This window comes from Maylandia zebra, linkage group LG13 (assembly GCF_041146795.1).
Source record: "Maylandia zebra isolate NMK-2024a linkage group LG13, Mzebra_GT3a, whole genome shotgun sequence".
Lineage (NCBI taxonomy): Eukaryota > Metazoa > Chordata > Actinopteri > Cichliformes > Cichlidae > Maylandia > Maylandia zebra.
Genome location: NC_135179.1, coordinates 22381410 through 22395453, shown reverse-complemented (window position 1 = coordinate 22395453; position 14044 = coordinate 22381410). Strand labels below are relative to the sequence as shown.

Below are 14044 nucleotides of genomic sequence, written 5' to 3'. Positions count from 1 at the left end.
AGGCGCATAAACTGAAGTTATCCATGGGTCACACAAACAGTGTAAACCCCAATCAGCAGAGAAACAAATGACAAGAAGTTCCCACTGTAGAATTTAAAAGATAAGCAGAGAGAGACTGAAAAACAGCATGCACAAAGGATGTAAACTCAGCCCTGAGAAACAAATATAGGGGATGAAAACTGTAGTGACAGAAAAGCAAACAAAACTAAACGAATCCATTCACTGATCTTACACCTTGTTTTGCTAATCCTGCCATCTTTTTCAGTGACAGTAATATGAAATTGTGAGCATACCTGACTCTGGTGTTTACCATCATACCGCACTTAAAACAAATTCAAAACAAGTGAAAAGAAAACGATAATAAATGTTAGAATGGGAAAATGATTTACCACAGCACTGGTATAAAACCATCGATGACTACATAAATGCTAACTACATGCGTGCGATAACTTAAACAGCAATCGTTTTTATATTTTTATAATTAATTTGCAAAATATTTATTCCGAAACCACATTTTAGTGCCCTACTCGCACTTTCTTTTTTCGCTTCATCTCATGCTGTAGACTTCGCTTTTTTCGATGCCATGTCTTACCGGACAACTGCTGACTGTCCCCTCTACAGACCAGCTTAATCTTTATTTAAAGTCCCTGCAGAGACAGAAGTGATATTTTCCAAGTTCGGTTCTGCTTGATCCTCCAGCGGAGTCCCCACCCATCTAATTCATCTGCCATTCATAAAGTTAGGAAGACAAATGGGCAAATCACACAGCCTACGCCTGCAGCACCAGAACAAATAATAGATGCCAAAACTAGCCCGTGTTTTCTTTCTTTTTTTGGCCGTCTACTGCAGAGTTTGGTCAGGTCAAAGCGGTTTTACTTTTGCGTAAAAATTACTTTACGCACTGGAAATTTCATTAGGAAAAATACCTACTTGCACCCAGGAAACAGTCCGTTAACCTTCTGAAACAGCTTGTGGAAGTCGGACCATCTTCCATGTCGGATTGTGAGCCCAAAAGGAGAGAGGAGCCACGGGGAAAAGTGCGCCTCTGCAGCTGCAACTTGGTGCGTCTGAGCGAAAAAAAAAAAAAAAATTCCCCAAACCCCGAAACTATTCCAGGACGCCTTGATGTGATGATGCCTTCAATGCTTGAGATTGTGCGCGATTTAGGAAGGGCAAGGAGAGCAGTGTGGTGCCACCCCCTCCACGCTCCTCCACCGGCGCTATGACCCAGCACCGCTGGGCAAGGTGTAGCTACAGTCGATCCGCCTCCTCAGCGTGGTGGCTCCGCTGTGGATGTGCTGCAGCAGCAGACTGAAGGGAGCAGAGACGTCGACGCATAGACACAGAGAAATGGGAGTAGGCACACACACACACACACACACACACACACACACACACACACACACACACGGGGAGAGACGGTGGCGCGATGCTGTCAATTCATACACAGTTTTCCTGTTTGATTTTCAAAATAAAACGGCAAGCGACGACTACAGGATTTGCCTAGGGAGAAAAAATATCTTTATGTATAATGTTCAAGATTTTAATACAAGTCTGCGGCATATTCACGAAGAATAAGCGAGCATCAATACTTCCGAAGACTATTCATCCAGGAAATCTCTACAAAGTAGTATTTTGAAGGGTCAATAAAGCTGTTTCCGGTATTTTTGTACCCATTTGACACATTTGGGAGGCACTGCTGTTCTTTTTCCTGAATTTGGCTGCGTAAAAGGGGCCGAACCATATGCCCCGCGCTCTCCAGGGACACGCTGCTGTTTCCTGATCCACTATTCAGTGGTCAAGGAGGAGACAGTGACAACCTCGAAATTACAGCAGGCAGGACAAAGCAACAGAGGGTTTACTTTAGAATACTGTGAATGAAAAGATGTAGCATGGTTTTTAAAGCACTCGGATTTACGCAGTCTGAAGTGTCTTGCCAACGTGCCCTTTAGCAAGGCAATGAATCCCTTCCAGCCCTTAGTCTTTAGGACTGTGAACTAATTAGCCATGAGTGTTAAAAACAAGGAAGTAGAAGGAGAAAACAAGGAAATTACTTTGGGTGTTACCAAACCAAATTTATGAATGGCTTTGTCTAGAAATCGCCTTAGTTCAGATCAGCCTGAATGAGTAAAAAGCAGACAGTGTGTTTATTTTAAAAACTAAAAAAATCATTTCAGGACATTCTTTCCTCCTGGTGCATCAGTCAAGACTTTTATTCAACTTAATGAAAAGTTGCACACAAATCAAATCGTTTTTTGCCTGAATGAGAGAGAAGTGCAGTCTAAACATTGATCGCTCCAAGGTCTAATTCATGCCGTATCTCACTTTAAGGTTTTACACAAGGTTCTTTCAGTTTTTGTGTGGATCACTGTTCATACTTTGGCTCCTGACTTCAAATATCCGCACAGTCTTGCATTTAATAAAGGCTTGTATTCAACCGATTTATTTCTCCAGTCTATCTCTGTTGTACATTTACATAAATTATAATTGTAAATATTGCCTTCAACTGGAACAGTAAAATAAATCAATGTAGTACATTCCTTTCGGAAAGGCCCAACTGCAAATATCTGCAAAGATCGCACATCTGCAGTCACACAGAAACATTTAGACCTGCTCACTACAGCCTTTTAGTAGAGATATAATCTTGTAACTATAATGACCAAAACCAAATAACAGGATTAAAAGTAATCAAATTAACCTCAAATTCAGTTTAACCAGATGAACGTTTTTCATCTCATCTGATGACGAGAGAGAGAGAGAGAGAGAGAGAGGGAAAAAAAGAGCAATGGAAGTTTAATACACAAACACATCATAAGAACTGTGAAAAATATTTTTGCCTTTCAGTGTTAAAGGTTATAATTGTCTCAGTTCATGCTGGCAAACTTACAACAGTAGAACATTTAAATCAAAATCAAGTGTTAAAATCGAGTCAGAGAATTTCATGTATTATTTTCTCTGATATCTTTAAGGACACCAATTGTTCGTGTTAATTGGCACTTCTTGCCTTCTTTATATGTCCTCTAGCAATATCCTTGTAGCAAATATGGCTTCAAAACCTCAATTTTAGGATTGCGTTAAAGCAAAACGGTCCTGTAATCTAAATCAATAAACTACACTATCCACAAATATACTGATTCATATTAAATGCACAGAACATTCCAACACTTAACAGCTTATATGTTTATTAATAATGCTTAAATAGCTAATCTGTCTTTCTCCCTGTGTGAATAGTTGCGGTGAAGTTACCAGAGCAATTCCCAAATGAAGTGAGCCTCCTATCTCTATAACCTTTGCATATGTGTGCTTGTGCTATCAGCACTCGGAGCACCTAAACAGCTTTGACTCGGCAACATGATCCAGCATAAAGTGTGCCAGACTCCCTCATGGCCACAGCGTCACATACTGATCATATCAAGCGAGAGAGAGAAAGAGAAAGAGAGCTTGCAAGCTGTGGCAGGTTACGTCAGCACCTGCTCTATCAATCACAAGCATTCCTACACTCTCAAGCAGCTGGTCCATTCAGAGGTCACGTATAACATAATGAGTTCATTCCGATACACTCCTTCTGATGACAAAAATCCTCAAATGTGGAAAAAATGAGAAAACTGACGGTGCCTTTAATTCTTTTTGCAGAAAAAAAAATATTTTTTTCATTTAAAAAAATCCAAATCCAACATTATTATTTAAGGAATTTTAGAAAATCCACAAAAATGAAGGGAAACAATTAACATTCAACACATTGCTAAATTCTTATTTAATAATACATGAATATATTTAAAATACTGTTTCACTCAGGGAAGACCACACAGAACACGTTTCCATGCATAATCTTTTGTATTTAGAGTTTTTATTATCAAAGTTTTCTGGAAATGTTCAAAAATGTGTCGGATGTTACAAGCAAACAAACAAATGAACAAAATCAAACCAGAGGAAGCTAAAAGAGCTTTTTAAGCTCCTTTAGGGCTAACTCTGCACATCCTCTATGGCCTTAAAGAAGCTTACATAGAAATGTAGGTATTAAACAGATACTTGAAAATGTTCGCTGTGAAGTTCATGACTGGAGGGTTTATGAGCTTTTGTGTGATGGTTACAGATTTACTCGCAGTAAATCACAAAGGATGCAGCAGGTCCGTCTGTGACCCAGCAGTGAACCCTTCTGATCCGCAGCTCTCCAAAGTGGCGGAGAAACCGTTTTCACATGTGATGAACTATTGCATAACAGGAAGTAACCGACCAGCTTGACCTGTCGAAGCAAACGGATATTTTACCTGGATTAAGATTAGTTCTCTCAGGATGAAATACACCTAAACCACAGCCTTTAAAAATAGCTAAAGGCAGGAGCTCAAAGGTGAGTTGTCTTAAAGAAAGATGTATTTTTTTTGCATATGATTAAAAACTGTTAGAATTCTCAAAGTTTGAGAAACCCAAAAGACACAGAAAGATCTGGGGGGAAAAAATCTTGAGCTATCAGATGTTTCTTTTTACTGCTTTAAGTATTTAAGGTAATCTGTATTTCATTAGGGACACATGGTTGGTTGTGCCACCTCAGATTTGTCGTGGTTAAGTAAAAACTAGAAAAGTACACCCATTAATCTACAACTACAGTAATATTGTAGCATCGCGTGTACCTGTACAGCTTCTACGTTGGTGTTAACACATTTTAATACATAATTCCTGATAACGTCTGTGTAATGGAGGAATTCATTTATTAATATCCTTTACTCTTAGCAACACCATGTTTAAAAATCCTGTATTAGTGCTTAAGTAATACTATATAGGTATTACAATTAAAAATGTACTATTTACCTTATTATTTATTAGAGGAATATTAAAAGAAGCATAAAGTACACATTATGATTTTATACCTTTAACTAAAACATTTAATTTGTTTTTGAATTTTATTTTATATAAACTGCAATTTAGTGATTATAAGTATAACATTGCATGTTTAAATTATTTTCTTTCTTCTACCGGTGTAGTCATATACTGTCATATTAACAAGATATTATCTATGCAAAATTGTAATTTCTGAAATATTAGTCAGCATTTAGTCACTATTTTTGCACCTGCCAAATAGTTGGTGTCTATTTATTTCCATTCAATAGATAGTCATGTAAAGTCAGTTGAAATTGGTGGAAACAAGAACTAATGTACCTGAAATTGAAGCGATGTAGTTGAGTTACAACATAGTGTTAGTCTGGAGAGCATGTAAAAAAAAAAAAGAGAAAGAAAGAAAGAAAATTAAGGAGGTAGGAGAGACTGATCAAGTTTTTTTTTCTTGTTTGTTTTTTTGTTGTGGTGAAGAACACAGATGAACACACAAAATGTCAGTGAGCTTTCTCTCTTTCCTGATGTCTATCATTCTGAACAGTGAGTGCACATTTTTCTCACTGTCAACATCTCCTGTCCTGCAACCACCAAATCCCAAAAGCTCGTGTGAATGGATAACATGTGTGTAAAACAAAAAAAACCCCAAAAAAACAAAAAAAGAGGAAATCTGAAAGGTGATGATGAAAGAGGTTGAAATCTGATCTGTCCTAATATGAGACTTGTGTGTCACACGCATAAGATAAGACTGGCTTTACTATTGTCATCCTGGGGTGGGGGGGAATCAACAGCTGACTGAAGGGTGAGTGAGTGGCCCACAGCCATGCTCAACTGTTCTCCCCTCTCGGCTGTTTTTAGCAAACATCCTCTTGATGACTTCGGCCTGTCTCCCAGCATAAGAGCTGCACATCTTCAGACGTGTGTGCGTGTGTGTTCTCGTTCACACACAACCTTACACCCCTACACCCACATTACAGACCTCATCCACTTAAAGCACATTTCTAATTCAAGGCCCTGTACAAGCTTTTCCCCACTGCACACACACACACACACACACACACACACACACACACACACACACACACACACACACACACACACACACACACACACACGAGATTTAAGTGAAACATTTACAGATCGCATGCAAACGCATGCAAACGCATGCAAACATGAGCAAACACACACACACACACACACACACACACACCATCATCATCATCATCATCACATGCGGCAGGCACACACCACAGAGACTTCCAGTCCCCTCCCCCCGACTGAATAGTCTGTTCTGACAATCCACAGGACAGCCGGAGCATTGACGTCAGAGCCAGGCCCATGAAAATACAGGGTCCCTGGGGGGGCTGAGGGAGTTATGCACATCTTCACAGCTTGGCTTGCAACTAGTTCAACAACCAAAGAGCATATAACTGCCTCTGTTTGCTCTTATTTGCTGGAAAATGCAATAACAGAAATAAAAGCTCCACGTTTACACAAAGCCTGGCATGCACAAATTTGCATGCGACTGCAATGCGGCTCATCTCAAATGTGACGTCAGTGGACATCATGGCACGGTGATCCATTAGGACAAGTGTGAGATGTGCATAATTTAGGTTAATGAAAATACAAATCACAGCACATCATTACCCGCCCTCTGTCGTCTTAATCATTGCCATTTATGAATAACTGCTGTCAGATAGCAGTATATTACACGTACCCAGAGGAAAGGTTTGTTGCTCGCTCAGACATCCTCACTGTCCCAAGAGAAAAGATGACATCTTTGTTTATCGCTCAATGTTCTGAAACTCGGTTCTGTTTTTTTCTTTTCCTAAGGCATCATTAGGACATCGAGGCCATTAATCTCATTGTTCCCTCTTATTCTAACCTCTCCTTCAGTTTTTCTGAGACTCTCATAGGCGTAGTTAATGTCAGCGTGTGTGCAAATACAAGTTTGTGTTGCTTGTGATCTTAGTTATGTTTTTGCCTTTAAAGAAAGTAAAAGGATTCTGTGCATATGAAGAAAATACGCTACAATACACTAAAAACCTTAACAAATTCTTGTTCAACTTTATGGTAAAATAACAGCAGTAGAAAAACACCACTAGACCACATTCAGTATATAAAATTACCAGTATGGTTACAGCACTATAAATTTAGATTAACAATAAAGGCCTTTATCTCCTACAATAGCGTCCACTAAATAATAAAAAATGAAAAGTGTTTGTTATTGTTTAGATGCACATTGTTTAGCTTGTAGCTTGTCAGAAATCAGCCCATTGTCACTTTTTCTTTTCCCCAAGAAAAATGGCAACCACGATCCACAATAGAGAGTACAAAGAGGAATGGGTATAGTAGTGGGAACGCTTTTCAAAGCATTACATGTTGGTTAATTATTCCTCACTTAGCCTGACTACATGTATATCAAGTGTGAAACTAGTGAAAATAGTATATATATCTATCCACATCCACAAGGGTGGTGATGTGTAGGGAAGGAACAGACTTTTGCACTGTGCTGATCTACTGGCCGGTCACAGGTGAGTGGCTTCACAGTGCAGTGGTTTACACATTTGTGTAACAAGTACAAGATCATCAGTTCACCGGGGGACATAAATCCCATTGTGGTTGCATTTTGTGTAATTAAAAAAAAATTTGCCACATCAAGCATGCTGGGCTACCTGTGGTGGTGACCCACTAACTACTGTCTGACAAAAGTTTAACCTTTTTATCTGATTAAAAAAAAAACAAAAAAACACTGATGGACAAACATCAGTGCTGCTGAATACATTCAAATCCTGGAAAACATACTAAGCAGCGGGTTCCCATACCAACACTGTCATAATTTGCCCATCTAGTTGCAAGCACGTATGAGTTCTGTGAAAACTGCCACATGGATCGGACTTGGGCATTTAGAATTAGTAAGGACTCTTTAAAGATTAGAGCAGAAAGTGAATACAGCAAGTACAGGCTGCCTGCATGTGATATCTCATCTGTGTGTTGGAAGGATCCTGCCCATGTGGAGATCATATTGACAGGAAATTGCACTGGAACCATTAAAGGCAGGCAGATTTCTCTGTCAGCGTCGTTGTATTAGTGGAAGAATGTGTAGAAAGGACAGCAGTAATTACATGTTGTGTTCACAAGTGTCCACTTATAAAACTTGGCTCTTAAGCTCCTTGCAAGTCCCTCCCAAAGAGGAAAAGTACTGTCTTGTCAGCAGCAAAGAGGAAGAAGTGGTGAAAGATGCCTTTTATGGAATCACTGTTTTTAACCTCTGGGGGGTCCTAGAAAAATGCATACACTATTGGGCTTAGAGCCACAAATCGACCACGCCATGAAAAGTGCCATAAAATATCTATATATTAATATTTTTTTCCACTTTAAATTAGCCAATCTTTTAGACCTACTTCTCCTTGAAATATTCATATCAAGTTTTAATTACATTTCGCGGATTTTAACCCTTTATATCCCAGTTTCGTCACATGGCCGCACTGTTTTTTTAGCCCCAAAAAACAAAGAAATCAAATATTTCCCAAAAGATACAATTCCAAGGCCCGGACTCCCGAGTACCACCAACATTCGGAAGATGGCCCATTATTTGGTTGTAATGACCGTGGAATGGGAAATAGCGTTTATAATGGGTTTCAATGGGGCACAAATCGACCACTAGGACCAATAGTGTAAGTTTATCTGTAGCTCAGCCACTGAAGCTAATTTAAGGGAGTCAGACTGGAATTTTGAAATATATGTAACCAGACTTTTTTTTGGGAAAGTTGGCTATATTCCGTTCAACACAGTGCAAATGGCGTGTATACGAACAATGAAAAATGGCACAAATCGACCCAAGACCACCCAGAGGTTAAATATATGTCCACAGGAAGCTAAGAAGGACGATGCTCCAGTCTTCATTTTGTGTGGTGCTGATTAAATACAGTCCCGTTCTTTCCTTTAAAGCATTCAGTTGCATTCTATTTTGGTTACTCTCTACATGCCAAAGGTGTTTTAAATTTAAAGAATAATAAAACTATGCAACTGAATTGATTAACTGAAAACTCCATTTCAGTGTGGGCGTGCCATAGTGCTTCAGTGAGGCCCTTTCTTCCAAATACGCTGACATCTAAGTGTCACCTGCAGCACGGTGAACTTTCCTGTCTGAATTGTCGTAACCAATCTCCTTTGTGAGGAATTCTCTTGTCCGATTTTCTTAGTCATCTGCTTTTTCTTCAACTCATTCAATGGATAAAATCAATTTTTTGTATGCAGACACTCATTTGCATATTGTGACTTCTCAAATTTAACAGTTATCTGGTCAATACCCAATCACTCCAGCTCTTGCAAACAACAACAGTTGCAATACATCAGTAGTAAAATCATTTTTTCTTTCTTTTTTCTTGAACCCAGTTTTACTAAATCAAATTTATAGACCAAAGCAGCTGATCACAAGCCCGCATACCCAGCCTAAAAGATTTATGTTTATAAATCAGATCATTGGATCAACACACCATGTGATCTGACTGTCACTCCTGGCATCCCTGCAGCTTTGTAGCTTTAGTTATTGTTATTAACATTACAATGTTGTTATTAGCATAACATTGCAATCACTGAAATAAATGCCAAGATCCGGGAATGCAGTAGAAAAGATAAGCAGTTAGACAATCAACGAGGGTTTATACAGACTGGGAATGCAGTCAAATCTAAACCACCACAGAGGTTAACATAACATGAGTGCACCTAAAATGTCAGCAGTAGTTTGCAATTACACACAAAGTTCTGTGAATCCTTTTTAGCAAGCAGGTCAAAGCAAAAATCGGAACACTGTGAAAAATATTTAGAAGAGACAGCTGAGGCAAATATTTAACCATTTGCCATGTTTTCTCTTTTTATACAATTTTAGCTAAACTGTGCAGAGTTTTTTCCCCCACATTTTGCCATGTGGAAACCAGAGAGTACATTCTTATCACATCCAAGAGAATCAATAGTCAGTGCTGGAAGACACAAACAAAATACCAAGAAAAGAAAAAAAGAGCATTGTTTTAGTTTATATGATTTCCTTATCTACATGTAGGCCAGAGGTTAGGCTCCCCTGGAAGCTGATGAGTATTCTCGTGCATCGATACAACCAGTGTAGACAGTTAAAAAAAAAGCATTGAGACATTAGAGATGCTGGTTTGTAAGGCAGCAGTCCGAGCAGCAGAGTGTACTCAGACTGCAAAATGAAGTATTTCTAAATTCAGAGCAGTGCCAGAATTCCTCTGCCTAAATTCAGAACGTCACAGACGATGTGGGGCAGACCTCTGAAATGTACAAATTTGCTGTAACTGGCCACGCAGCATTACTGCTCTGCTCATTTCTTTTTACTTCAGTAAAGAAATTCTTAAGACCAAACTTGCGATGTCTTAATAATTGACACATTAAAGAGATGAGTGCAGTGTGCCACTTTTTCCACCATCTCTTCTCCCTTTACAATTTTAGAACTTTTGACTCTTGATTTAATTTGCTAAAATTATTATTTGTTTTAACTTTATGTGTTCATTTGCAGAAGGAACCGTAATTCAGACATTTTTTTTTTGTCAAATGAACAAAAGACTTGCAAAAATGCAGCGAGTATGTTGAATCTTTCTCCAGTCTTTTGTTTATTTAAAGAGTACTTGATGGATAAAATGCAATGATGTGAATACATAATGAACATGTTCCACTGGACATTTCAACAGTCTTATAGCAGACTCTAACAGTGGAAGCTTGTTTCTGCTGCCGTGCCTCATGCTGACAAATTTAATGTGACCGTATAACACCTCCTATGCTCTCAGTAGCACACTGTGATCCAGGCCTCGCACTGCATAATTAAATTTGTAAAAAAAAGAAAAAGAAAAAAGAAAAAAAGGTTAATATAAGACAATTTGCCCAAAAAATAAATATTGATAAGGCTTGCACCAGTTCGTCAGGGAAAAACAGATTGCACGTTCGAGGCGCTCGGAATTGGGCAGGTGGAGCAGATATGTGATGTCGAGCGCTGCAGTGGAGAGAACTGCAGAAGGCACATAAATCAAAAAAAGAAAAAAAAAATTAAATGGGTGAAAAAAACGTGATGAAAGAAGTGTGCAGGGGTGGTGGGTTGAAGGAGGGGTGGGGGCTGAGGGGGGTATTTGCGTCAGAGCTGGAGCCAATGAAGTCAGAGACGGGGCAGGCTCAAGCAGGAGATGCTGTTACTGCCACTCACAGCACTCGCCTGGGCCTCATGTCCTCTACGTCACAGAGCTGGCACAAATTATGCCTGCTTCAGTGTTCGACACACACATGTGCACGCATCCGCGCTATAAAATGAAATTTATGTGTATCACACACACATATCCTGCACCGTTCAATGACATTCAGAGTAGCTACCCAGCAGGGGTGTATTTTTTTTCACTACAAAGTGTAGCTCACAGTAAAAGATTTTCCTTTGGATTCAGGCAATAGATGAAATAGAAATGCTGACAGAAGAAGATTTTATATTTTCTCATAATGCGTTTGTCTTTGCTGTTCAAGGCTGTTCAGCACTCAGCTCATATTTATATATGCAGTATACAGCTTGATAGCTGCTCCAGAATTAAAAAGGATGAATTGCTGAGACAGCAGTGAGGCAAAATATGCTATTATGATGCCATTAAATACCATATAGAAGTGTTTTACAAACTGTTTTTCAAAAATGGACACACACCTTTCCTTCCACCCTATCAGCACCCTCATCTGTGACAGTGCCACAGACACACACTCATTCATTCATGCATATCTCACTCATGCAAATCCTGCTTATTTAGATTAGCGGGCAGTGTTTCTGTTGTTGCGCCACTTCTGACCTAGATTATCACAACCATAATTCTGGAGGATAACTACGATGATGAGCATGTGGTCAGGAGTCTGTGGAGGAGGAGGGAGGAAGGGGGAAAAAATAAAAACAAACAGCGCTCATTTTCCATGCAAAATGCTTCACTGTGCAATCTTGCAATACTGCGGGCAAAACAGGTCAAATGTGGGTCTTCGGATGTGCACAGGCGGACAGATGGGATCCTATGCAAGCTATGGAAAACACACACCTGCGATTATTGCCCAGTTAGTTAAAAATATTCAATTTATTGTTTCAGCTTAATAAACTGGCACACAATTGTCTTTTTAATCATAAATGTTCAATATGAGGGAGAAAACATAATCCATTTTCCCCCCTTGCACTGTTACAGCAACCAGAACAGCAGCTGCAGCTCTGCTGGCAAAAAGCCACATCCTATAGGCAATGACGCAAGCAGGAGACATTAGCCATGACCTCATCAGCCCGCCATCATAGCACCACTCTGCTCTGTACCTCACACTCACACACAAACACAAACACATATAAGTTACTACTGGCATTACAAAAGGCAAACTCTATCCCTTAGTGTTATACAATGCTACCACTCTACTTGAACACACATACACTAACATCCTGACATCGTAACAATGACCTGACCAAAAGGAGGCCCTTTTAAAACACACACACACACACACACACACACACACACACACACACACACACACACACACACACACACACACACACACACACACACACACACACACACACACACCATTACTTACAGCCTGTCAGTGTGTGTTCTTGCGACAGTATACGGTGTGTGTACAGTGAGGCGCCGTCTGCTCTTTGTGTAAGCATTACACGCAGACACACCAAGGAGAAATTATGTTAAACCTAACAAGAAGCATTTACAAAATATGATGTAAAAATACTATGATTTTAATGAAACAGAGTCGGTGAAGTGTGGCTGGTTTTGTTTACTTGATATAAATTAATTCGATGTCTCAGACAACAAGAACAACAACAAAAAGCAAAGAAAACACATTAAAAAATAAAAGAAATGGAAGAATTTCAGTAGTGACTGGGTAGGTGGGTGGGGGTGAATGAGCAGTAGCTGGCTGCCTGCGTTCCTCATCACAACCCAAACAAAGTCACTATGAATCATAGGTGAGAAATATGGGTGCTGACGTAGGGGGCTGGAGATCTCGCTGCACAGCAGACATCAGAACAGGCCAAGACAGCCAAGCAGCCAGACATCAAGTCTGCCTGTTTACTGATAACACATTCATTCATGAACTAAACATGCTTATACACACACACACACACACACACACACACACACACACACAACGCTTGTCACTTATTCACTAAATATTATTTTACTAGTACTTGCAAGACGTCAGGAGTTTCAAATATTATTTTCAATTCTTCTTTGTTTGAAATTATTTGCTTTGACTTTTAACCTGGGTGTAATGTTACAGCAGTGATTTCACTCAATAAGACTAATTTTTTCCCCTTCTGCCAGTCCACATAAACTGTGATTCGGAAAATTCCTTTCAAAAGAAATCTGCTATTTTCAGGATTTTTTTGGTATTCATTGCCAAGTTTGCAAACAGCAGCAGAAACAAAAATAACCATACAATAACATTTTTTTAAAACCAGAATTTGTTTTGTCTTCTCCGTGGTGGATTTGTGTCATTCATCTCCATGCATCTTATCTTTATACATTAGCCCCACCTAGTGTTCGCTTATCAGAGGACACCGATAAAAGCAAGCAACAATTATTAAATTAAAGAGAGAGCAAAGCACATAACTGCAAAAAAACAACAACCCAAAAACAAAAAACCCAAACAACTTTCATTACAAAGTTGCAATGTAAAGCACTTAAGACAGTTAGGATTATTTTCTTGTGTAAATGTTTGCCGTTGCGAGCTGCAATACACATTTACACCACCAGGAGGTGTTCTTACACTAGCTGTTCTTGTTCCAAACTGTCTGCAGCGGAGTCATCAGAGTGAAGCTGTGAGCTGCTGCACAACTTTATCTTAAGAGAAGAACACAAATAGGAACCTCGGCTGCACTTCCTGTCTTACAGCACAAACAGCATCGCTAGCACAAAGCCAAGGTAGAGACACACAACCATCCTTACATCTAATCCACAAACCTCAAACAAACAAATCTATCAAGCTACTCACTTAGCATGCTAAATTAACAAAAGAAAGGGAGAAAAAGACTGAGATTCTAAGTGGCCTCGTCTGCACTTGTTTCATAAGATCAGGGTCTTTTTACTGCTGTGACTGGAGGCCATTTTGTTCTTCATGACATATTGTTATTGAAGTGGCAGCAACATCATTGCTACATCATAGATTATATATGGCAAGCACTTTCTTTAAT

The 14044-nt window shown here is 39.3% G+C and overlaps 1 protein-coding gene across 6 annotated transcripts in view; it reads right to left on the bottom strand.

Annotated features, from left to right (window-relative positions):
- Positions 1-14044, bottom strand: part of pde10a (phosphodiesterase 10A) — a 66143-nt gene that overhangs the window by 46104 nt on the left and 5995 nt on the right. Inside the window, exon 1 of one of the 6 annotated variants that reach the window (XM_004556065.4) lies at positions 931-1101. The exons of the other annotated variants lie outside the window; for them this stretch is intronic. Coding sequence (XP_004556122.2) covers positions 931-994 — 64 coding nt within the window. The 5' untranslated portion in view covers positions 995-1101. Of the gene's footprint in view, positions 1-930; positions 1102-14044 lie in introns of those variants that run through there. 6 annotated transcript variants of the gene reach the window in all.